General features: G+C 43.3%; 1 protein-coding gene across 5 annotated transcripts in view; it reads left to right on the forward strand.

The window, feature by feature from the left end:
* Positions 1–23,613, forward strand: part of Ubr3 (Ubr3 ubiquitin ligase) — a 164,037-nt gene that overhangs the window by 17,000 nt on the left and 123,424 nt on the right. For 3 of the 5 annotated variants that reach the window (XM_075682176.1, XM_075682177.1, XM_075682179.1), the window contains exons 4-7: positions 1,599–1,748; positions 4,123–4,230; positions 16,883–16,909; positions 19,870–20,003. In XM_075682176.1, coding sequence (XP_075538291.1) covers positions 1,599–1,748; positions 4,123–4,230; positions 16,883–16,909; positions 19,870–20,003 — 419 coding nt within the window. The remainder of the gene's footprint in view (positions 1–1,598; positions 1,749–4,122; positions 4,231–16,882; positions 16,910–19,869; positions 20,004–23,613) is intronic. The other 2 variants (XM_075682178.1, XM_075682180.1) reach the window with 1 other exon arrangement.

The raw sequence follows: 23,613 nt of genomic DNA on the forward strand, positions 1-23,613 counted from the left end.
TCGCTATCGTTGTCCATCAACATCTCCTTTTCACTGTCTGCTGACTGCAGACAGTCATCCTCAGTTCCATTTAATGCATTAGAAACTGAAGGCTTGTGCAGTCATCATCTGCGGAATGGCATTCCATGCACCATGGACCCACCTTGAAATATTTCCGAGCATCGCTTTCTTCAGACGACCCATTCGATGGCAGTGTGGCTAGCTACATTGCATTGAGCTTTTTTTCAGTAAGAATCTGTTTCATTTTTGATTTTGAGTAGAAATAGTTACGATTGTAATGCACATGCAAATTTGAACGCTTCTTTTATTAAAAAAAAAGTGTGCATTAGAATCGTCCAAGTATGATACATTGCACACATGAAAGCATCTGTTAGTCCTCCTTAAGCTTGAAACTGTGTTTGCTGTTTGTGTCCATTCTTTCCATTGTGCCAATTCTTTCCATTACACCCTTGGCCTAGACATTCCGTGGCCATGATTTTCTATCAGTGCCTTTTGTGCTATTCTTTTTCACACTTTGCATACTGCATCAGTAGTCAAAGCGACATTCTGCACTTGTTAAACGGGATCAGGCAGCCATGAACAGGGAATGATAAGAGTGACATAGAATCAAGCAGAAGGCGTCGCTGCAGAATTGTGGCTCATCTCTCGGTCACTGTCATGCTGTCGCTACAGATACATGAAAGTGCAGTCAATGCATGCATCGAATTTCATCATCGACTACTAGATCGACTATGCTTTGTTAGGTTTTGGTTTCGCGGAGCGCCGACATGGTCGACGACATGGCTCCTCATGTAATGCCCTTGGGCCTTTGACGTATGAAAGAAATAAAATAATCATGCCGTGCGGTGCCTGAAATTTCATTCATCCTTATACATTAAGCTTATGGGGCTAGTGGTGGTGCTGCGGAGCTGTCTGAGTAATTAAGCATGTCTGAATAATCAGTCGACTGTATAAGATTAGGGGTGACTATAGCCAGCCTTTTGCGAGAAAATATCTTGACTTATATTCCGGTTTTTGCGGTAGAATCCTGGACTGCCAATCTCTTGTTCGTAGGTTTGAATCCTTGCAGTACATTTCGTTGTAATTTTCTTGCAAAGCATTTTGGGATTCCAGCAACAACACCGGCAGACATGAAAACGACCAGGGGAGTAAATTTCTGTAAAACAAAACTTGCCTACCACTGCTACTGAGATTCTAAGTCTGCCCCTGTGGCAATGTGCCACTGAGAGGCAGACACAATAACCTGTGTGCTTTTGTACAGCAGTGGAACTTGACAATTTGTGTGAACTTTTGTGCCCCATACAGACTTCAAGAGTGACAGCCAGTGACGGTCATATATTTCGGAAGCCATCACAGGCATTACTGTAGTGGGCAAATATAACGTTGTGTGCACCATGAGAAAGTTGTTCTTGACAAGATGGCAGTGTCCGCAGTGGGATCCTGATGCTGTCGCTATGAGTTCAAAGCCAGAGGAATCGCTGGAGTTGGCAGATTTGTTTATTTCTTTTGGATTTTTAAGCTGTGTTTGTTCAGTTGCTCTAGCTTGGTAGAAATCACTGGAAAATGTCTTACGACTGTTCTTTTTTTTTTTTTTGCAGGAACAGTGGGCCAGAAGGCAGTGCAAGAGGCAGATGGCTTTCTGACTATGCTGCATCAGCTGAGTGAGATGGGCGCTGTCATGCGGCAAGTGATGACGCATGCGCTCACCAACCCCCTCAGCTATCGAACTCTCACCTGTGCCGCCGCCAGTAAGTTACAGAAGCTTTTCTGACTTCTTGGCATGTAGGAGATAAAGTCACATGTCAGCTGCTGCCACTGCTTGGTGCTTGTGGGCTACCAGAGTGGCATCTTCACGTCTTTGTTACATTTGAGCCTTAACGTTTGTGAGTGCAGGGCCAATATAATGTAAGAATTCCTTTTGTGCGATTTGATTCCTTTCTTATTGTACACCGTTTGCAACCAGTCGATCGTAGTGATAACGTGAACGGTGTGCCACTTAGAGCACTGAGGAAGCGCGAAAAGGAACAGCATCGAATTAAAATTGCTACATTATCTCGGCTCAAGTGTTATCAGCAGCAGGAGAGAGAGAAGTGCTTTAGGATTGAAATGTCCACTTGACCACTTGTCTGTTCGATCAAGCTCTAATGTTGACCAGAAACTTTTTTAGGTCAAGAGTAGCTCTAAACTGTAGTTTTCTCATTCTAAATGTGCAACATTTTTGTGCAGACCCATCCACTTGCATGTTATGAGCAAGCACCCATTAAAAGTTTTTTCTTCTTTTTTTTAGCAATTCAGGCAATAATTATTGCCTGACTGAAATGATTCAGGGGTCATTTTATGTAGTTTTTAGAGCAGAGCTTGACAAAGCAAGAGTCAACAAATAATTCGAACTAGAGGGACATGGTCAAAAGAGTGCTGCAATGGAACAAATGTGGAGCTATCAATGTTTACTGTTTACTACCAAAGCTTTAGCTTTTAAAGCAGTGGCTTTGGATCAAGCAAGCGATCATAACACAGGATTGCCTAGAATGTTTTATTGCTCAAAAGAATGTGCTGCTGCCTGCTCTGGCATCATGCATCCCAATAATTGTGCAATGCGTACAGCGACTCTGCAGTACCATGCTGGTCAGCACTAGCGCACTGTCAGTGGCAAGTTGATTGAAATGGAATTCTGTATGATGGAAGATAATGTGCCTTGTTCATGAATTTCTGTGACTAGATATCTGTTGTGTTTCAGCTGAAATGCTCTCGTTGCTCAAAGGCCTTTGTCGTCGAAGTCACATTGCTGCTCTGTTTTAATTTGTTACATCTTGCATGTGGCTGTGTGCACCTTCATGAAAGCCTTCAAATACCCTTAGTCCTGGAATAATATTTTCGGGGGTCCTTAAAGGAACTGACAACTGGCCAGTATGTGTTGTGAGATGTTGATGGAAATGAAGTGACCATGATTTATAGAGATAAGAATCCAGCACGCTGTTTGCAATTTAAGTAGGAATTATAATTTCGAATTGGCAAAGAAAGTCTCAAAAACGAGTAAGTGGCAAGACCTGGCAGTGAAATCTTGGCATTTCGGATGTATTCTATGAGATTACTGTACGTAAGTTGACTGTTATTAAATACATCATAATTATTGCTTAAAATTGCAGTTGGTATACTATTAAACACTCACGCATTATTGTATGCTTCGGAAATCAAAAACGCACGTGTGACTATGGCAACATGTGTAACTCCGTATCACGTGTAAAGGTGTTATTTAGTTTTTGATCCAACTGGTTTCCTTTTGACTGGCTAAATACCAAAGCAGTTAGACAGGAAACCATAAAAACATGTTGCTATTATTGCAGAAATCATTTAACAATTCGGAAAGCATGAATCGTAGGAACATCGACTTCACAAACAAAATTGTACTTTGTTACAGCACGGCCACACTTGTCGTCTGCCTCCCGCTAATGCCGGCGTATAATTGCTATCGTGGTTACCTATCGCCGTTTTCAGCATGCTCCTATTGAATGACTACATCCTCGCTCCAGATCAAAAAAGTCTGATAAAAAATGTTCCATGGCGTTTTCCGCACTAGCACTTCACGATTAGACACTCTGACCAGTAAGCTTTCCATTGCACTAAAAAAATAAAAATAAAAAAATGGGTAACGTGAAAATTGGTTGTCAGTCCCTTTAATACTTCTTGAAAGTAGATGCACTCCTTTAATTCTTTGAAAAGGGGTGCACAGGTGCCTTGGGTCATAAAAGCCAATTCACTGGAATATCAGATGTGCGATTGAGAAGCCCCTCACATGGTAGTTGATGCGATGTGCTACAGTTCTTGGCACAGGTAAGGGGAGGTTCTCAATTAATCTCCCTATTAGAGTAGGGGGTGAAAAAAATAAAGGAAAATTAATGTAGCCTTGAACACAATACTGTAAGGTCTGCTTCAGCATTACCGAGTTTCACCTTCATCAGACTCAAAGTCATTTAAATGTCCATGAATTCTTGAGTAACGCATCCTGCATGACCCCTGTGCGTTGTTGCAACCACTGTGGATAATATTCACTGTTATGGCAGGGCTTAAAACCATTGTTCTATTGTGCACTGTTTGCAAGCGTGTCTATTGCTCCCTGTGCAGTCGATGTGGAGGACGAGGAAAAGGCAAAGTTTCTACGGCACAACTATGAGTGTTACGAGGAGGCCAAGCGTCGGCTTCAGAACTGGGAGTGCCCACCTGAGTACCAAGGTGAGCTGCATCGACGGGAGTTCTGCATATCAAGGCTGCAGAAGTGGTCAACCACGAACACACACTTACTGACCCTTGCGCATTGACAAGAAAAATGGGGTAGTGGTAGCAATGCCTGTAAACTTGAGGAACCAGTCCTTATTCCTGCATCTTTCATGGGGAAATGGACTCTGCTACAGATTAAGTATAAACCCTATTTAAACAATTTTTTGTGCGACAGCAACAAGCGATGTGAGTGACATAGCAGTTGCGTCCACTCTTTGCCTACTAGTTGAACCCTGCGCAAGTGACAACTCTCCTGTGATACTGGCATGAGGGCAGCAAATAAGCAGCAAAACTAACGTGACACTTGCTATAATAACTTGAGCTGATTTGTTTTGCTGCACAGAGCAACATTATATGCACCTAAGCCTTGACATGATGCAGTCGTTAAAATTGGCAATTTGCTTTGTTATATTTAAATTTCATGATGTTGAAGTTTGGCTTTTTATGCAGATAAGTACAGTCGCCAATAAATTTTTCTTACACAGAAGGGGCAGCAAAATTTTCCGCATCATTAGGCAATCGGAAAAAGCAAACTTAAATGAGAAAAAAGATTCATTTTGTTGAATTTGAGAGTCTGCAATGAAAGATGTGGTTTCATGCCATATCGATGATATCTTCACATCGGTGGTACGAAGCAAAGCCATCCACACCGTCGCGTCCACTCCATAGTGTTGCCTGCTGATAGTGTTGCCCGCATTAGGACGACACTATCATGAAAAGCACCTGCAGCTAATAGCGAACGCTTCGTCTGCCTCTCGCTTCAACATGTCTTCAAAACTCGAGCTTACGCAACCTCCAGCACTATACGTGCAGGAAGACAATGCACATAATGCCATGCCATCTTGCCACGCCCACTCTTTGCATGCGGGTGCGCTCAGCCATACTGACAGCTATCCGCAGCCATGGACGTTCTAGAAAGCAAGACGTGCGCCAACTTGCCCTCACTTTCAGTCGGTTATCACAGTGACTTGGAATATGACTTTGCAAAGTAAAAATAACCGAAGCTTTCAAAAGCTGAGACTGGATCATTGCCGCACAAGCTTATGCTATGTATCGGGACGCATACAGGGTAGTTCGCAACATTGTTCTCACTGACAAGTTAGTCAATGGATCTGTAGGCAAACTTCGTTACAACTGAACGTACACTCCGAAGTTGTCAGACTGTGGTTGGAGTTTCCACCTGGCATTATTGTCTTGGCAAAAACTAAAGGACGTCAGTAAATGAGGTGGCCATATCTCCAAATTGGATTCTGGTTGACATTGTGAAGCTGTGTTGTCAACTTAAGGGCAAGGGAATTTCTCACATGCATCAGAAACGAAATTGATTCCCAGTGGTACAAGCAAGTGCAATCACAATCCGCAAATCACAAGATGGGGACCTACAGCACAGCTGTAGGTCCCAATTTGTAGATTATACCAAAACATAACCACAAAAGTTAGTCTGTGTGGCACTAAGCAGAGTAGTGAACCTCTCTGGCCTCTACTTGACAAACAAAGGTGGTGACTTCAAATTCTACCATGGCAAGGAAAATTGTGCCATTGCACTGGCTGATGCATTCCAAAGGTTGAACAAATGTCTACAGATCGTTATCGTGTAGTGAACTGGAAAGTCAAGCACCCATAGTAGTGGCATGCGTCAACGTGCAATCTCTGCCAAAACTTTAACAAGACATTACGCATGACATCAACCTAATAGAAGCACACATTCTGTGCTTGACAGAAATGAGGATGGAACCAGCAGATCCCAGAGAGTTGTCTGTATGCGTGTGGGGCACAACATCATGAAAACAATGCAGCAGGTGTAGCCATCTACGTTAAAGACACAGTACAAACAACACTTGTGGATCCGAACTGTCATTTCGGCAATGGCAAAATGTGCAGTACGATTGTCAATGGGTTTCATTGTCGTCTGCGCTTACTTGGTACCCAGTTTGTCAGAAAAAGCAGCAGGTAACTTCATCGTCCGAAACATGCCACCCGACATGTGCCACCAGCCAATGATTATGATAGGTGATCTCAACCAAAACGCTCAGGACAAATGCAGCTTTTCTATAGCGCATAGAAACTGTTCTAGGTCTGGACCTTGCCATGCCAAAACAAGTCACGTCGACAATTCAAGGAACGTACATCGAATTCGCGTTCCACAATGAAAATTCCATAAAAGATATCGAGTATGTCACTGATCACAAGGGCATTGTAATGCGGATCCAGAAATAGCACTGTGGCGACCAAGTGACAGTGTGTGGTCAGAAGATTTGTATCATCTGACGGTGAAATATCAGGTCTACACGACATTCACTATGTTAAAATAAAACAAATTCAGGCAGTGAACCTGTATATCTGTCTTAATGGTCTTCATACGCTTGCCACGTTCAACATCCCACAAATCACACAGAGCAAGCGGCGTTTTTTTAAAATTAGCTCTGGAAGAATTATAGGGAAATATATATTTGCGGAACAATCACAGTTCTTTTGGATCCCTCGTTTACTGCTCTAACAAGTTCCACAACCGACTCGCATTGTTATTTGGGAAGTTACGTAACGATCCGTGGCTACCAGTTGCATAGAACAGCGTATGGTGCAGGGCGGCGCGATTCTAGACGTACTGCGCCCTCGGCGGAAGATTAGAAAAACACCTACATAAGCACAGCAGAGAAGTGGCTACGTTAGGCGGCTCTAATGATAACCCTAAAAGCGTCATTCAGAACATGCGGAATTGTCCTCCACTTCTGGCGGCGTTTTCTCTACTTCTTTTTTAAATAAAAAGATGTTGATCCATAAATATTTTCATAAATAACGGTTAAATTTGTTAATTTTCGCTTTTCCTTCCTGTTTGGCTGTTGCCTTGGCTCTCTCTTAGTAGATCGCTTAATTTCTCAAATCCTCGCGACTCTAGTTTCCAGTTGGCAATTTTGCACGAAAAGAGCTGTACAATTAGGGAAAAGCCAAACGAGTTATCGGGTTACGGTCATATTGCCTATGAGTTTAAGGGTTATTGCAGGGTTTGATGATGGACGCATTCTCGCAATATTTTATTTTCCACCTTATCGAACCCATATTACGGGTATATGGTTCTGAGGATCTGTCAGTGTTGCGGCGAGCCGTCACTCGAGGAAATAATGAAACAAAAAGAAAGGTTAAACGCAATTGGCATTTTCTCTGGCTGCAACTCGTTCCATGTGCATACAGACCAGCTGACCACGAACTCGATCCCTTTCCTGGTCCCTCGATCAGTCTAAACGAAGAAGGTTGAACTAATGAAGCAACAATGATGCACGTGACCGTTGAATAGACGGTGACAACTGAATGCATCTCGAGTTAATCGTGCGGGCACCGAATTGATGAGGAAACCAGTCTTCCCATTCCAGGAGACGCCAATAACCACCTCCATTAAAAGGAGGGGAAAAGGCAGCAAAATGTTGACCGCCGAATAGCTGTCAAGTCTCAACATTGTTCTGGCAGCGCTTTAGCAATGTGTGTGTGAAGTGGTGGCGTGGGCGGGGAGGGGGGGGATTATGCATGTAAACTTTTGGGGGGGGGGGCTGGCCCCCCCCCTCAATGGGTATGTGCCTGACGGGAAGTTTCTTTATGCTTTTGAAGCATCTCAGCTTTTCTGCTTTGCCAATTATCAATAGCGGTACCCCCGCTCTGTGCCAGTCATGTTGGCAGCCAGCAAAACTGTTATTCTGTCCTTGCTTCCGCCAATGCAAGGGTCCCCCTTAAATGTGATGGTTTTGTCAGGCAGGGCTTTGTAGATGAGGGCCATCTCATCTGTGTTAAAAATGTCGCAGGCATCATAATCATCATAATCGGCTAAGCTTGCGGGTAATCCGGCCCTCCAATGTTCGACAATGTCTTCATTCACAGCCCCTTTCTCGCTGCACAAGCTTCTGAAGACCAGGCCGTGTCTTTTTCTTGAATCGGTTGATCCAGCCTTCCGATGCCTTGAAGTCTTCAGTGCTGAGTTTCAGCGCATACTTTTTGGCCTGTGTACAGATAAGGGTGCCACTCAAAGGCAGCTGTGCGTTGCGCGAATCGGCAATCCATCTTAACAACGCTTGTTCAAGTTTTGGATGCGCTGCCATTTGCAGTCCCTTCCTGTCGTCAGCAAACTTGTCGCTGTCATACGCCTGAAGAATCTCCGCTTCATTTTTCACGTACGTGCTGAGCGTGCTTCTCCTCACGTTTAATTTATTCATTATGACCTGCCAAGGCATTCCTGCCTTCACGGCTTTAAATTTTTCTACTTTCGCTGCCAAATCCTTCGCCTCATACTTTGTCCGCTTCGGTGGGGCACGAGAGCACATGGTGGTGCGGCAACGAAGCGACGGGTACACACATGATGTCAAGAAAAAACAAAGTATAAACCGAAAAAAGAAAACCACAAACAAAATTTAACACACACGAAAAAAAGTTCCGCCGTCCTCGCACGCGCACCTGACGCAAACTGATGAATGCGATAAAAATGACAACGAAAAAGAACTGCACAAGCAAAAGACAAAGTCGGAAATGGCGGACAGCAATACAAAGAAAAGAACATGTATTTATAGATTAGGGTTGCTAGCATACACTGATAACTACCGTGCCGGTAACCATAGCGATGCAGAGGTAGTGCCAAGTGCCAAAAGCGACTGCAAAGCCAGAAGTACATCATTGCCGCCATGTTTTTTGAGACTTAGGTTTGTCTATTACTGTATGTAGCAATAAAATAAACACACGAGTCTGCCTAGTTAGTACAGATTCATCTTAAAGCTTTTTGTGCGCAAACAAACAGGGACGAAGAATAGGAGCAACACAAGGATGAGCGCTTTCCTTGTGTTGCTCCTATTCTTCGTCCCTGTTTGTTTGCGCACAAAAAGTTTTAAAATAAACATGGCGGCCTTTATGTATATCCGGCCTTTCGGCACTCCCAGCACATGCAAGCATGGCCTTTCAGATCGCCACACGCTAATCGGAGACGCCATCGCTGACGGTGCGATTTGAACACACCCTAGTGCCAACCGATCCTATATGCCTCACGTGCTTCTGAGCTCCGTGAACTGTCCGAATTAACCGAAGTACGACCAAATATGTCCGAATTAATGGGAGTTTCGTGCCATAGGGTTATGAGCATGTTTGACGGGACCAGACGGCGCATGCGAATGAACCAAATTTTCGAATTATCGGGGGCCGAGTTAATGAGGTTTTGCTGTATTTGTCAAGGTTTTGCTGAGGTGTTCTTTTTTTTCATTGCACATATCAAAATCCGTTTGTTTGCCTGTTCTGTGCGACAACTGGTAGTGTCACTGATGTGTATTCTGTGCCGGTTATTATTGGATAGTTTATTATAGCATTTTTGGGACATGAGTGACGAATCCTAGATTTCCAGAACCAAGCGATGGAGCTACAAAATGAGTGATATGGTCATGTGATGGCCCGTTTCATTTTCGAAGCCGTCGCCCGTCACTGTCGCACACAATATCTCTCACGTGGGGTTTGAGTTTTATGACGGTGAACTGGGAATGCTCTGTTGCTAAGTTCAAAAAGCAACATCACAATGTCCACTTTGTTGTTATGGTTCGTCAATGTCTGCTACTGCAGTGCTAAGTCTTATTTGTTTTGCTTTAATATGTGGCTACCAACTTGTTAATAACTATGTGAAGCTTTGCCACATCAAAAAACTGATGTGGTTAAGGTAGTGTTGAGAGCAAATTTTCCACCCTGCCTTCAAATGGTGCCATGTGACATGACGCACGTACGCCATTATCATGATGGCCTGTCAGTGTTAGGATGCCATTTTGTTTCTTTGTGATCTTGTGGTGAATTGAGAAGCCATGTTTATGCAACATTGTTTCCTGTTTGGTTGGCACAAATTTCCTGTAAATTCCAATGGAAGCATGCAGTCTGTGCTCGTTACAGTGGACCGTAGTAATCCAGCGAAAAAGGTCCGCTATCTCGAAAGTTAATTATCTCCAAACTTAGGGCCACGGTATGTTGTTAAATGGCAGAACTTCGCATATACAGTGAAACCTTGTTAAACCGTAGCCGTTTAAACAGTAGTTTCATTTTAAAAGTAGGACAGTAAAATCCCCGACTCAGCAGCCATTTAACATAATGTGTTTTATATCCGGATAAACCGTACCAGCTTATTACTTACGTAGTGGTTAACGCATAGTGTTTCCACTTTTTGTTGCACAATCACGGCGGTGCGTCATCCCCATTGGGTGGCCCGGCAGAACAACAAGCTTCAGAGATCCGAACGACTTCCAAGCATCCTGTGTATTTGTGTGTGAAGCCACATCAACATCAACATGATTTTGGTGCCGTGCCAGAGAGCGTTGTGTCGTTGTGCAAGCTAGGACTCGCATCATGCCGAAGCTCGGATAAAAAAGACTGGGTGCTCGGCATAGAAGAAAAATTGAACATCGTTCGTGCTATCAAGTGTAGCACGAGGAAGTTGGCGCTAGCACACGACAGGGACCTACCGTTGACTACAGTATGTAGCATTTGGAATGCGAAGTTGCTTGGCAGCGCTGCTGCGACTGCGAAGAGATGTTGGCTACGAGGTTCGACTTTTTGCCATTGTTGCCAAAGTGTCACCTAACGACAGCGATAAGGACGACATGGAAGGCGACAGCATGGGCGATTCAGGCCCGACAGTGGCAGAAGATGCATGTTACGTCAGCCTCATGAATGCAATCGTGACAAGAACAGCAACCCGCAATGAAAAAGGCACCCCACGACTTATTGAGTGTGCATGGAGAATTTGCAACGCCAATGAGGAATCTGCCATTCAAGTGTTTGCCAAGAAGAGGGAGCTGGCTGAGAAGCTGGCTCGCAGCTTCAGTAAGTTTCAGGCTGCTGTCGTCGCTGCTAGGCCACCGTGGCATGAAACGAAAGTAACACTTTTGTCGTACGAAGTGAATAAATACTGCATGTTCTTGCCCTTTCATCGCACTCTCTGTGAGTTCTGTTTCTAACAGGTAAGTGGGCGATCTCATGCTATTTCGGTTAAGCAGTACTACCGTTTAGTATGTACTTCTTGCGAGATCTTGCCAACTACTGTTTAACGAGGTTTCACTGTACCACTGTCTAACCCGAAAGCAATCGCATAAATGAGGAAATCATCGAAATTAAAATAAATAACAGATAAACGAGGTAATGCGGTAATCGTACAACCACGCGGCACAGCGCCTTGCCATCTGCCCTTTCCCGGATGCTGGTCACCAACAAATGGCACTTTTTCCACACTAGAGCACATATACACTTGCACAATGGCAAGATTAATGGCAGGCATACTAGCGGGAGCCAACCACCCAGCTTACTGCTGTGTCGACCGCTTGGCTTTACCATGTCGTCGCCTCCAGTGATACAAACATTGACTACTGTTTTTCACACGAAACAGTGATTGGTAGAACAAACTCTTATTTTTATCTTTCGCAACAAGCAGTGACCAGTGTCAAACCTGAAGCTTGAACCAGTGCTGCGGTACGAGGAAAGTTCAGTTCCGAGCCTACTTTGGGCCACTGCTGCATTGCTTGCTAGACGACTTGACCTCATCATGTGCTTCACGCTCTGGACACTGGAAATAGTAGCCTATGGTCTTTTTTCATGCAAATTGCTTTGTTGAGAAATTAAGCATATATAAACGGTGCATTTTGCAATGGTTGCTTGTTGAGTTTCATGTCGTTTATGCTACAGCTTCAAAGCTATGTTTGTTAGGCCTAATGGCACTCTTCACTTGCGAGTCGCTGAGTCAACAGCGGTGGGTGTTGTCGACCCGACCAAAAACGGTGTTGGCTGTTGTGTGGCATGCTGTTCTGTTGAGCACGCAGCTGGCAGGTTTATTTCTTAAAAAAGTGCAATTTAACATATTTCGTGAGTGGCCGGAAATAGAGCACAAACGCATTGCTGCAGCAAGGTACACTGTATTTACACCACCTAGACAAAATCTGTGCAAACATTTGTCGATTGCACCCGAAAGTATGTTATAACCAGGTCCGATAAATGTGCAGTGCTCCCACTCTCGGGCCAAATGCACTAAATTGCCCCAAACAAGATTTCCTGGGCCATCGTGATAAAATGCACTGAAGTGTGCCAGAATTAGCGACTGCACAATACGTGTGGGGCCGCAGTGGTCTGCTGACATGTATAGTGCACATGACTAAAGCAGTTTAATAAATTGAACTTCCTGTTATCCATATATCGCCGACCGATAGTTTGGGCTCGACGGGGACCGCCTATAAGTTGTAATGATCTGGAGTCTGAAATATGCAATTTCGCCAGGAAACAAGCAACTTTATTTCACGAGTGCCCAAATAAGTGTGCCGTGTTCTTGGATGACCACTTTCAGGGATGCATTGTCTTTTGCGGGATTTCCCATCACTAGCATCAGACCGCATCGGCATCTATGAGCAAAAGCATTCTTGGCACTGTGCCAGGAACGCTATCCTCCATTGATGTGTCCGGTGCTAGTCACACGAAATGTCGCAAAAGTGAAAGTGTCCTTGAAAGGGATCATTGTAACAGAATGCTGAAGTTTGTCAATGCGTTGCTGCACGTATGTATGCTTGCCTACAATCTGATCAGCCCGTGTCTCTACCACTGCCATGCTGTCACCACATATAGACGAAAGTACCATCAATGCATGCATTGAATCTGCGACCCCTGGCAGCATAACAAGACTGCGATTTCGTAGTGATGCCTTTTCCGGTGCCACCCCTATTTGCGCTTCGTCAGTGTTAAGAGTGGTGCTCTGCCTGCATTATCAATGGAATCAGCCGGCCGTGAAAGGTGGACCATAAGGGCAGCATATACAATCAAGCAGATTGCATCACTTCAATATTGTGGCCCAGAATTTGACTGCGTTATCATAGCCAAATGGCGGCGGATTTTCTAAGCAACAGTCATTGTTCTTGCCGGCACAGACATCGAGGATGGTGTCGGCACAGCTTAACTTGAAGTCACTGGGACCGTGGTGTTTAACATGTGACTGAAGAAATGCTGGACAGACGTAACCAACATTGCCGGACCTGTGAATGGCTTGCCAGGGTTCGCTTGTCGTACGGCTTGGGCATAGTCGGTGCTGTATAAACTAAGCTTCACTAGTTTCGGTTTCTAGGAGGCGTTGGCAACATGGTCTACGACCATGTTGTGGCAACGCCAGTGACACATCAAAGCCAAAATATCACTATTTCCGCTCAACTCAGTGGTCAAATTAGCACGCATTCATTCAGACAGAGTCTGAATTATTAAACGGTTTGCCTTAAGGTGTCCGGAATTTTGGTCATACACACACATTAAATTTATGGCCAGTAATGGGGCCTTGAAGAAGTGTGAATAATCGAGCTTGTCTGAATTGTTGGTGACCAAATAATCGGTCGGTGCCAATAGAAAATCGGCCAGTTTTTGGACAGTGCCTTCAGCTTTACGAGGAAGAGCAGACCATTGAAATGTTCCTGGTGTCACACAAAACAGTCCTTGAGCATTACCAAGTGATCATCAAGACTGGCCTGGCTCAGAAGAGCATTCACGGCATTGAGTCTGGCCAGGTGTTTCTGACTGATGCTAGCTCTAGCCTTGCTGAAAACATGGCTAAGCTGGCAGCTTTCAATGAAAAACGCGCACTGACCAGCACAAAGCTTGGTAGCGAACACACAAACACACAAAGAATGGGGAAACCAAAATTTGCGTATTCGTGGAATTTCAATGAAGACAACAAGCTTGTTCAAGCAGTGGGCTGCAGTTAGTTAATTTCAAATTGAGTGAAGATGCTCAGATGTTGCATTTTACATCTGAGCATCCTCACTCAATTTGAAATTAACTAATTGCAGCCCACTGCTTGAACAAGCTTGTTGTCTTCTTTGAAATTCCACGAATACGCAAATTTTGGTTTCCCCATTCTTTGTGTGTTTATAGGCAGAGCAGCATTGTTTTATAGCAAGCAAATACCTTCTTGAATTATGCTTGTCAATGTTAAAGGTTAGGAATAGCCGAGGACATGCCCAGAAGTTTGGATTTACAGTAAATGACCGATTTTCCGGACGCCTGATTTTTCGGACATGGCCACTAATTCTGACGCCTTCGCAGCACCGTGACGGGACCCCATAGAGTCAATGTATAAGAACGTCTGAAATTTCGGACACAAAAACCCTTCGCCATCCGATTTTCCGTACTTTTTGCCATGACCGCAGATCCAAAACGGCATTATTCGAAGCCACCAGCACTGCCATTTTGTTTATCTCGCGGCCTCGAACCGGCGCTCTCATGTGCAGATCCGTTGGTAGCCATAGCCACCACCGCAGTCTAGCTACTTCGATGTTCGCTACCAAGCTTTGTGCTGGTCAGTGTGCGTTTTTCATTGAAAGAATTCACCGCTGTTAGCAATAATGCTGACTCCACCTTTGTAACCCTCACCAATGTTTTCGAAGCTCGAAAAGCATGGCACGTTGCATAATGCCGGTTCCCTAAAGTCAGCTTCGCTTCAATACAGAAATTATACGCGGTGAAGCATACCAAGAGTGGGCAGGGGCCATTGTCACGGGGCACGATATGTATTTCTTAAGTATACACACGTGCACCTGCTGTTTCCTATCATAGTACAAGCACCGATACGCACAACATATGTATTGGCAGGCCTTCATAGCTATTTCGGTTGTGCCTGTGGCGATTTGAGCCCTTGGGGGTACTAAAAGGCATGCATTCATTTTTTTTGGACTGCCCCATTTTTCGGACGTTTTCGCGGCCACTAGGGAGTCCTAAAAATTGGGCGTTGACTGTATTTGCTCCAAAGTCTCCAAAGATTGTATTTGTGGGCTCCAAACTACTCCAAAATTACCATTTTACTGCTCCAAAAATTTCTCCAAATCTCAGGGTGTCAGTGGCACCACTAAATGCAGAAATCGTTGCATTGGTAATACAGGCAGACCAAACCAAGTGAGTTGAATTGTCTGTTAGATCCAAAAGTATGTTGTATGTGGATCCGTTTAACAGGCATGGACTGTATCTGCAAGTGCAAATGGAGCAGACCTAGTGTTGTTTCCTTACCATCCTGACAGTTGGCAAAGCAATGCATTCTGTTCTTCGATGGACGATCAGTGTTTTTGTTGCTTGTCGGTAATTAAACAATTCTATGAAATAAAAGTGATTTCGTGAAGTACTTTCTTCGTTTGCTTCTCAGATAAGGCTCTAGTGCATGGATGTGATATCCGCTGACTTTAAATTTGAACTGCAGAACGAGATTACTTCGCTAGATTGCAGTTTTCAGTAAAACTAAGAATTTTTTTTGTGCATTTTCTTATCAAGTTGTACTGCAATGTCAGATTTTTCTTGAAGGACGTTTTCTTAATGGAAGCTTGTGTCATCCTATATTATCTGCCATAGTGATTGCGTCATTAAAAGTGGTTTATCGTTTCAGAGCCGTAATGTGAGAATTAGTAGAGCTGATGTAGTTGATCATAAAAATTAGTGTATTGCAGGACGTGCAACATATTTATAACATTGCAACCAACAAAAGCATGGCAAAGAGCCATAGCAGTAGTGGGCAGTACATGCATACTCTGGTTATAAGTTGTAGTCAGGGTAATTGAAAATGGGGGGGGGGGGGGCTGGGAAGGGCGGAAGTATAAATTATTGGAAGTACTCTTTGCTGGAGAAAAAAGAACCACTGCACGTGATGCCAAGATTGTATTGCTGTATGGGTTTTCTTTTTCTTTGCTGACCACTCTGTTATCATCACAGGGTATGCCCAATTACCATCAAGAGAGAGAGAAAGAACACTTGCACCTAAATCTTGGGAGAGTCTCTCACTATTAACAATTGTTGGGCAGTACATCTAGATAGGTAGTCCTGATAATCATGTGGATTTGACGTGGTCTATGTGACAATGGGTTTTTCTGACCTGCTTTTTTTTTTTTTGGTGGTGGCCAGATTGATAACAGCCACTTTTTGCCCACTTCACAAGAGAGAGGCTATTCACTATCCATTTGTTTCCATTCTTATTCTGGCAATTATGTCGAGTCTGAATTCTGGCCCTGAGCTGTATGGCAATTTGCTACTTGGATCTTACTTACTCCATTTTACTGAGCTCTTCCTGTGAAGCCAGTACAATTAAGCATGCTGAAGCACTGGTGAGTTTGCAGCTGGATGTAGTTCTTTGCCCGCATGGACTGGGAGCCAGAGCATACGTCTGTTTCTGGACTACGTTCAGCCTAACAGTGGCGTCTGGCAGCTGGCATAAACGAGACAGGGTGGCTGGCTACATGAGAGGCCTTGTCTTGGTGTCAAGGCCCTCACAGATATTTGCACAAGTGTGCACAAAGTGCCCATATTTATCAGGCTGGCAAAGACCACTGACTTCTACAAGATGTCCAAAAGGTGTCCCGTGCTTTTCATGCAAATTTCTGCTGTCAGATGCCTCCTGCCTCTATGGAGGCAGATGCAGATGAATATTATAAGGGCACATTTTCACTTTTCTAATTAGATAATCAGATTAGTATGTATCTCACAGCGTTGGCTCTGCTGCAAAGGCATTGGGCAGCAGGGTAGTAAAAGGAACAAGAAAGTAAATTTTTCTTTTGTTTGGGTGGCACAACTGTTGTGATCTCTCTTTCTCCTACTCTTGTTCCAGTGTCTGAGTACAAGATGTTCACAAAAGGTGAGCTGGTGACTGGCTGTGGCGTGGCTTTGTTGTGCATCTACACTGTAGTCTTGCATGGCAGCAGCCCCCTGCCCCTCACCAGCTGCTTTTCAGTGGCAAAGTCATTTTGCTATGTCCAGGTGTTTTAGACCCATTTAACATTATTCTGTTTACCTACACATGGCCACAAGCTGGCTAGCTATCCTAAATAGGACAGTGATTAATAGCTGTGTTTAAATTTTTCCTATATTTGGGAACCACTTACCAGGTAGGTAGTTCTGTAACTCTTGTTTTGCTTGGCTTGTGTTCCCATAGTTCTCCTGGTAGTTCTTAGTTAGTGCTTTGCTTGTCTTCTGAGTTTGCTTTATATGCACTTTTAGTGCAGCAGTTTTCAATCTTTCTCCCCACTCCAGTCCCCCCTCCCCGGCCTATTGTAACAAAATCTTCCCAGTGTATTGTTGATATTGTTTTACTGCATTTCAAAGTCTTGTTTTTTTCTTCTCTTTTTGTCTTCCATTTCTGATGTCTCAAATTACCTCTATGTATTCACTTTACTCCCCCCCCCCCCCCTATGTAACAGAAAATCAGGCCCATAGGGCATTAAAAGAAAATGAAGTATAGACATACCAGGTATAGTATAGACATACCTCTCATTTACTTCATTACATAAAATAAAAAGGGACATAAAACTGATATTGAAACTTTATTTTATGGTGAGCATCTCGGCTTACTTTATGGTTTCTCTGCATTGGATGTTCCCATTCCGCTCTGAGAAATAAGTCTGGTCTCAGTGACTGGCATGTTCTGTACTTCGTGACCTTCCCCAAGATAACTTGCAGCCCCCCACTGGTAGCATGCTTGCCCAGATGTGCACAAAGCTGGATACTCTGGGTGCATTTAGTTAGCTTCCAATAGATGCAGAACAAAAGAAAAGCTGGTTGATGTGAATAACTGCACTTCTGCTGCATGCTTGTTAACAGTAGCTCAAGAGGTGGTACATCAACTAGCATATTAAAACACCTAGCAATTGATTACTATGTGTCTTGTTAGATATAAGGAAAGAAAAAAAAAAAAAACCCTGGTAAAGTAGGAGCATGAAAAAAAAGAAGGTGTTGCAAGTATAATGGTAAGAATTCGTAGATGTGTGTGCTTTTTGACCTTACCGCAAGTATAATGGACTTCAGAGTGGCTCAATGTTCAGTGATGTGTGGCACTTTCTTACATTTGGCTTATTCTGCTCTGTGGACATCTAGAGACTGTTACTTGGTATAACATGTCTGGAGAAAAGGCAGTTGTTACATAAGAAATACAGTTCAACATTTGAAGGCTGTTGTAGTGGGACATTTCTGAAGGTAATGTTTCCTGTCAAATGCTTAGTGTTTAAAATGTCTGTCTCGGAACTGCACCTTGTTTAAACTTGTTTAACTCCTTGCAAGACCTTATGTTGTTACGGATAGCAATATAAATGAAAGCATAGTTACAGGCTTTTTACAGAAAACAGCAAAACAGCCAAGATGTTGGATAGTCTATCCTCAAAGCTCCTCGTCGTCTTCTTCACTATAACCAACATTGTTGGTTTGGAAAGTCGTCTGTTTGCTGACTTTTTACTGAAAGTTTGAATATTAAGAAGGTTTGTTCTAAGATGGGGCCAATACTGCTGATGCCTGAGCAAAAGTTGTGACAAAAAGAATGTTGCATTTATTGGAGAACTTCAGATAACAGTAATGAATTCTTGCAAAGGGTTGTCACTGCCGATGAAACTTGAATTTACAAATACGACATTGAGCTGAAGTCACAGAGCAACGAGTGGAAAGGAGAGATGAGCCAAGGCCAAGAGGAGCATGGAAGAACAAAGAAAAAATCTGTCACATTCACGATGTTTTTTTGACTGCCAGGAATTGTGCACCACGAATTTGTACCTGAAGGTAACACTGTCAATGCAGCTCTCCACATGGAGGCCCCGAAACATCTTAAAGATTGTGTGTGCCATGTGCGACCAGGTTTGTTGAAAAAGGGGCTGCTAAATTTGGCATTATGATAATGCGCCCTGCACACTCTCTGCTGATAGTGCCTGAGCTTTTGTGACACCATTCCATCCCCTGGCTTTAACACCTTCCCTACGGCCTGGATTTGGCCCCCTGTGACATTTTTTTATCCCTAAATGCAAACTGGCGCCCTGGGAGTGGTATGTCAGGGATGTGATGGCACTTCAAAAGGAAACGACATACTAGTTGCTGAAGCACTTAACGGAAGAGGACTTCCAAGGGTGCTTCCAGTAATGAAAGAAGAGGTGGAACCAGTGTATTGTGTCTAATGGGGAGTATCTTGAAGGTGACGACATCTATGTATTTGAATGGTTGCGAAATGAATTTTTTAAAGCTTGCTGCATGATCTTTTAAAAGAGACCTCATATTTTGAAAATGGTATAAGGAAATGGTACATAACAAACTGAATGCTTCAGACTTAAGAAGACAGATGTCATCTGAGGCCCTTCCAAAATTGGTTTGAAGGTTGGAACATGGCATCCTTTTAATTCATGTCATCTTTTTAAGTCATGGTGTTTGAGATTCACTGTGCATCAGGTTGTTTTTCAAGCCAAGTAGCACACCAGCAATTTCGGAGCTCATTGTCTTGTGTTACTGCTTTACAGATTCACATTGTTGAACTAACATTAAGCACTGGATCTGTGCTTGTGAAAACTTCGTTTAAGGTACCTGTTTCCCAACATAAATAGTATAAGATGTTTCAAGCAAAAATCTGCTACAATTTTTGATTACTTGTAGAAAAGGGGGATTTGTTGATGTTTGTGCTTTGATCTTCATAGGCAGGTGATGTGACTGATGGGATGTCAAGAACCTTCGAGAATCTGGCCTCTCGTAGCATGCTGGAGTATTTATGGGAAAAAAGATTTTTTTTTCTTTTCTTTTTGTCATGCTTAGGTCTGTATGCACCTTTCTCTCTGCTGTCCATGTGTGCAGAGATCGCCTCACTACAGCCCGTCCTGATGCACAACAGCTTCCTGGAGGAGTTGGTCTTCTGGATGGTCAAGTTTGAGTTCCCTCAGAAGCTAGTCTGCTTCCTGCTCAACATGCTACCTGACATAAACTATAAGGTATGTTGCCATCCCTTTCCGTCTCCTTTGTTTCGGTGAAAGTAATAGAGAAAGAGTAGCTCTCGTCTGTGATAGGGTGTTTCGCACACTGCAGTTACTGTGAGTGAGGCTGCAATTAGGGCCAGTTGGTTAGGCACCGTGTTGTACAAAACGAAGAACGACTGCAAAATGACGCAGCACATACACCCTACACAGAGTGCAAACCAACAACTGTTGTTAGGCTGCACCCTGTTCGGCGTGTGTTCCATCCCGTTTTGAAGCCTTCCTTGGTTTTGTGCATTTATGCACTCTTGTCTTGCATTCCTGTGATTGTTCATAAACAATGTGGTTGCGTACTACAGACATGCAGTTGGTAATCATTGCATGAGTTCACCAACAAAATAGGTTGGATTGTTATGCAGATAGTTATCAAAAAATCAAAATTGACCCTTCACATTGTCAAGGTAGTCTGAAAAACACTGCCAATCTGTCATGACAACTAATAGCCAGTAAAAGAAAAAAGGCTAAAAATTGTGTTGTCTAATAAAAACTTGAGCAAAAAATGTTGAGCAAATAAAAGCAAAAACACTGAGCCTTATTCACATGCTTTTCTGTTTCTTGTCGTAATGTACACTAAAATGTTCTAACCACTACTGCTTTGTCAATGGGTAGTGAACAGCCTGTCAACGTGCTGTTTATGTATTCCCATCTCATCTTTAGTTCCTGTGGTGTTTCTATAACCCCTTCAGGCACCAATTAGTTCTGCCCATTAAAAAAATCTTTCACCTACTTTTTTGCATCTTCATTATCGTGAATAGCATACAGCTGCAGAATGGATTGAGAAGCTCCAATTGCATATGCAGTTATATTTTGTAATGTTTACACATGTTTACACAATGTGGAGTCCATGCAAGAGCTCTCTACAGGGACATCAGATATGGAAATATCAACTATTTCTTGTCTAGCATAGTTTAAAAGCACTTATCCAACCACTTGAAGAACATGTATGATTAAAAAAAAAAAATCTTGAAAAAAATTGTCAGTTTTACCCAACAGCAAAAGCATTGAAAGTGATTGCAAGGTTTAGCAATGCACTAATGATGCCTCAGAAAGCTGGAGATGAGGAGCATGCCAGCAGCTTTGCAAGTGTCACACCTCGAGACCTGAAGCAAAGCTGTTGGCGTTTTTCAGCATCTAAAGAAAGGATTATGTAAACTTAGCATGACGGTCACCACGATGTAATATGCGTTAACAGCCTTAGGACAGAGAGCTGAAGATGACATAGAGGTAATGAATGAAACTGTAACTAGAATGGCTTCAGAAGCAGCAATTGTAGGAGGTAAAGTGCCAAAGCAACCAGTCAGTAAGCTCTCCCAAGTAACGAAAGACCTAATAAAGAAACAACAAAGTATGGAAGTGTCCGATTCAAGAGATCACATAGAATTTGCGGAACTGTCAAGACTGATCAACAAGGAGAAAATAATGGATTTTTAAAATTATAATGTAAGAAACATTGCTTGCAGCATGAAATCAGTGAGAAGAAAACTTGGCATAGGGCAAGCCAAGATGTATGCACTGAAAGATATGCAGGGTAATATCATCAGCAGTTTCGAAGATATAGTAAAAGCAGCGGAAGAATTCTATATTGACTTGTAAGTACCTAGAGCAGCCATGATATGTATCTCCATCTGAAGTAGTAATGAACAGGTTACAGAGGCTCCTTTTGTAACTAGCGATGAAGTTGGAAGGGCCCTGCCAGACGTGAAACGGGGAAAAGCGGTAGGAGAAGGTAGATCATGCTTGAGAAGCTGGTGGCCCTTTTTACGAACTGTCTCATGACTTCAAGGGTCCCAGAGAATTGGAAGAATGCCAACTATTAATCCACAAAAAGGGAGAGGTTGAAGATTTGAACAATTATAGGCCCATTACCTTACTTCAGGTATTGTATAAAATAGTTACCAAGATAATTTCCAATAGAATAAGGGCAACACTGGAATTCAGTCAAACTAGAGAACAGGCTGGCTTCAGGAAGGGATGCTCTACAATGGATCACATCCATGTCATCAATCAGGCAATCGAGAAAACCGCAGAGTACAATCAGCCTCTCTATATAGCTTTCATAGATTACAAAAAGGAATTTGATTCAGTAAAGATACCAGCAGTCATAGAGGCATTACATACAGGAGGCTTACTTAAAGGGACACTAAAGAGAAAAATAATTTCTTCTGCATCAGTAAATTACCTTTCTATGACACCAAAAACACCACTCTTACCACGATAAGACGCTTGGTAAACCAGAAGAAGCACAAGAACAAAAGACGGGGGGCGACGCCTCCTTGAAGTTCCCTCACCTGGTCGCTGTGATGTCGTGGATTTTGATGGCATCTTCTAGGGCCTACTTAATTATGTAGCAGTACAGATTGACTACACAAGCTTCGGAAACCTTTACTTGGCTAGCCAATGCGGCCCAAATGCAAAAATATACTTTGTAATCTCTGACGTCACACTGATCTACTGGCATCGGGGTTTCGGCGCGAAATTCAAATACTGATACTTCGACCTTCATTTTCTCATATAGTAATCAAACTATTATTTTGAAATGACTGCCTGCAGGGTTCTCGAACAGTGCTTTGTTAGTCTCAACTGATTTATTGTTTCACTTTAGTGTCCCTTTAAATATCTTGGAAAATATCTACAGAGATTGCACAGCTACCTTCATTCTCCACAAGTAGAAAGATACCTATAAAGAAGGGGGTCAGGCAAGGAGGCACAATCTCTCCAGTGCTATTCCTGCCTGTTTGTATTCAAGCTATTAAACTGGAATTGATTGATTGATTGAAAACTTTATTATTCCACCGAGCTGGGGTGCTCGCCTCTTAATCTACACGTAGGTAGGGGGGGAGGACGAAGCAGTCCCCGCGCGTTGAGGACGGTGAGTCTTCACTGCCTCAACGGCCAGGCGGATTGCTCGACGCTGGTCGTCTTCAGCCTCGCTCTGGAGCAAGGCCTCCCAGGCTTCTCTACTGTCAATGTTTTCCTTGGCCCCTGACATTGTCCTGTTCAGCAGCACTGGGGACGAATTACAACAAATGATTTAGGACTTTAACTGAGAGAGTGCAAGAGTGGGGTTGAAAATTAATATGCTGAAGACAAAGATAATGATCAATAGCCTGGCAAGTGAACAAGAGTTCAGGATCACCAGTCAGCCTCTAGGCTCTGTGAAGGAGTACGTTTATCGTGGTCAATTACTCGCAGGGGACCCTGATCATGTGAAGGAAATTTACAGAAGAATAAAAATAGGTTGGAGAGCATATGGCAAACATCAGTTCTTGACTGGAAGCTTACCATTATCAATGAAAAGACAGGTGTATAATCAATGAATTCTACGAGTGCTAGCATATGGGGCAAAAACATGGAGACTGATAAAGAAGCTCGAGAACAAGTTAAGGTCCGCGCAGAGAGCAATGGAATGAAGAATGTTAGACATAACGTTAGGAGACAGAAACAGAGTTGTGTGGGTCAGAGAACAAACGGGAATAGCCGATATTCCAATTGACATTAAGAGAAAAAAATGGAGCTGGGCAGGTCATATAACCATAGAGGTTAGATAACTGGTGGACAATGAGGGTTA

Source organism: Dermacentor variabilis, chromosome 2, assembly GCF_050947875.1.
Source record: "Dermacentor variabilis isolate Ectoservices chromosome 2, ASM5094787v1, whole genome shotgun sequence".
Taxonomy (NCBI): Eukaryota; Metazoa; Arthropoda; class Arachnida; order Ixodida; family Ixodidae; genus Dermacentor; species Dermacentor variabilis.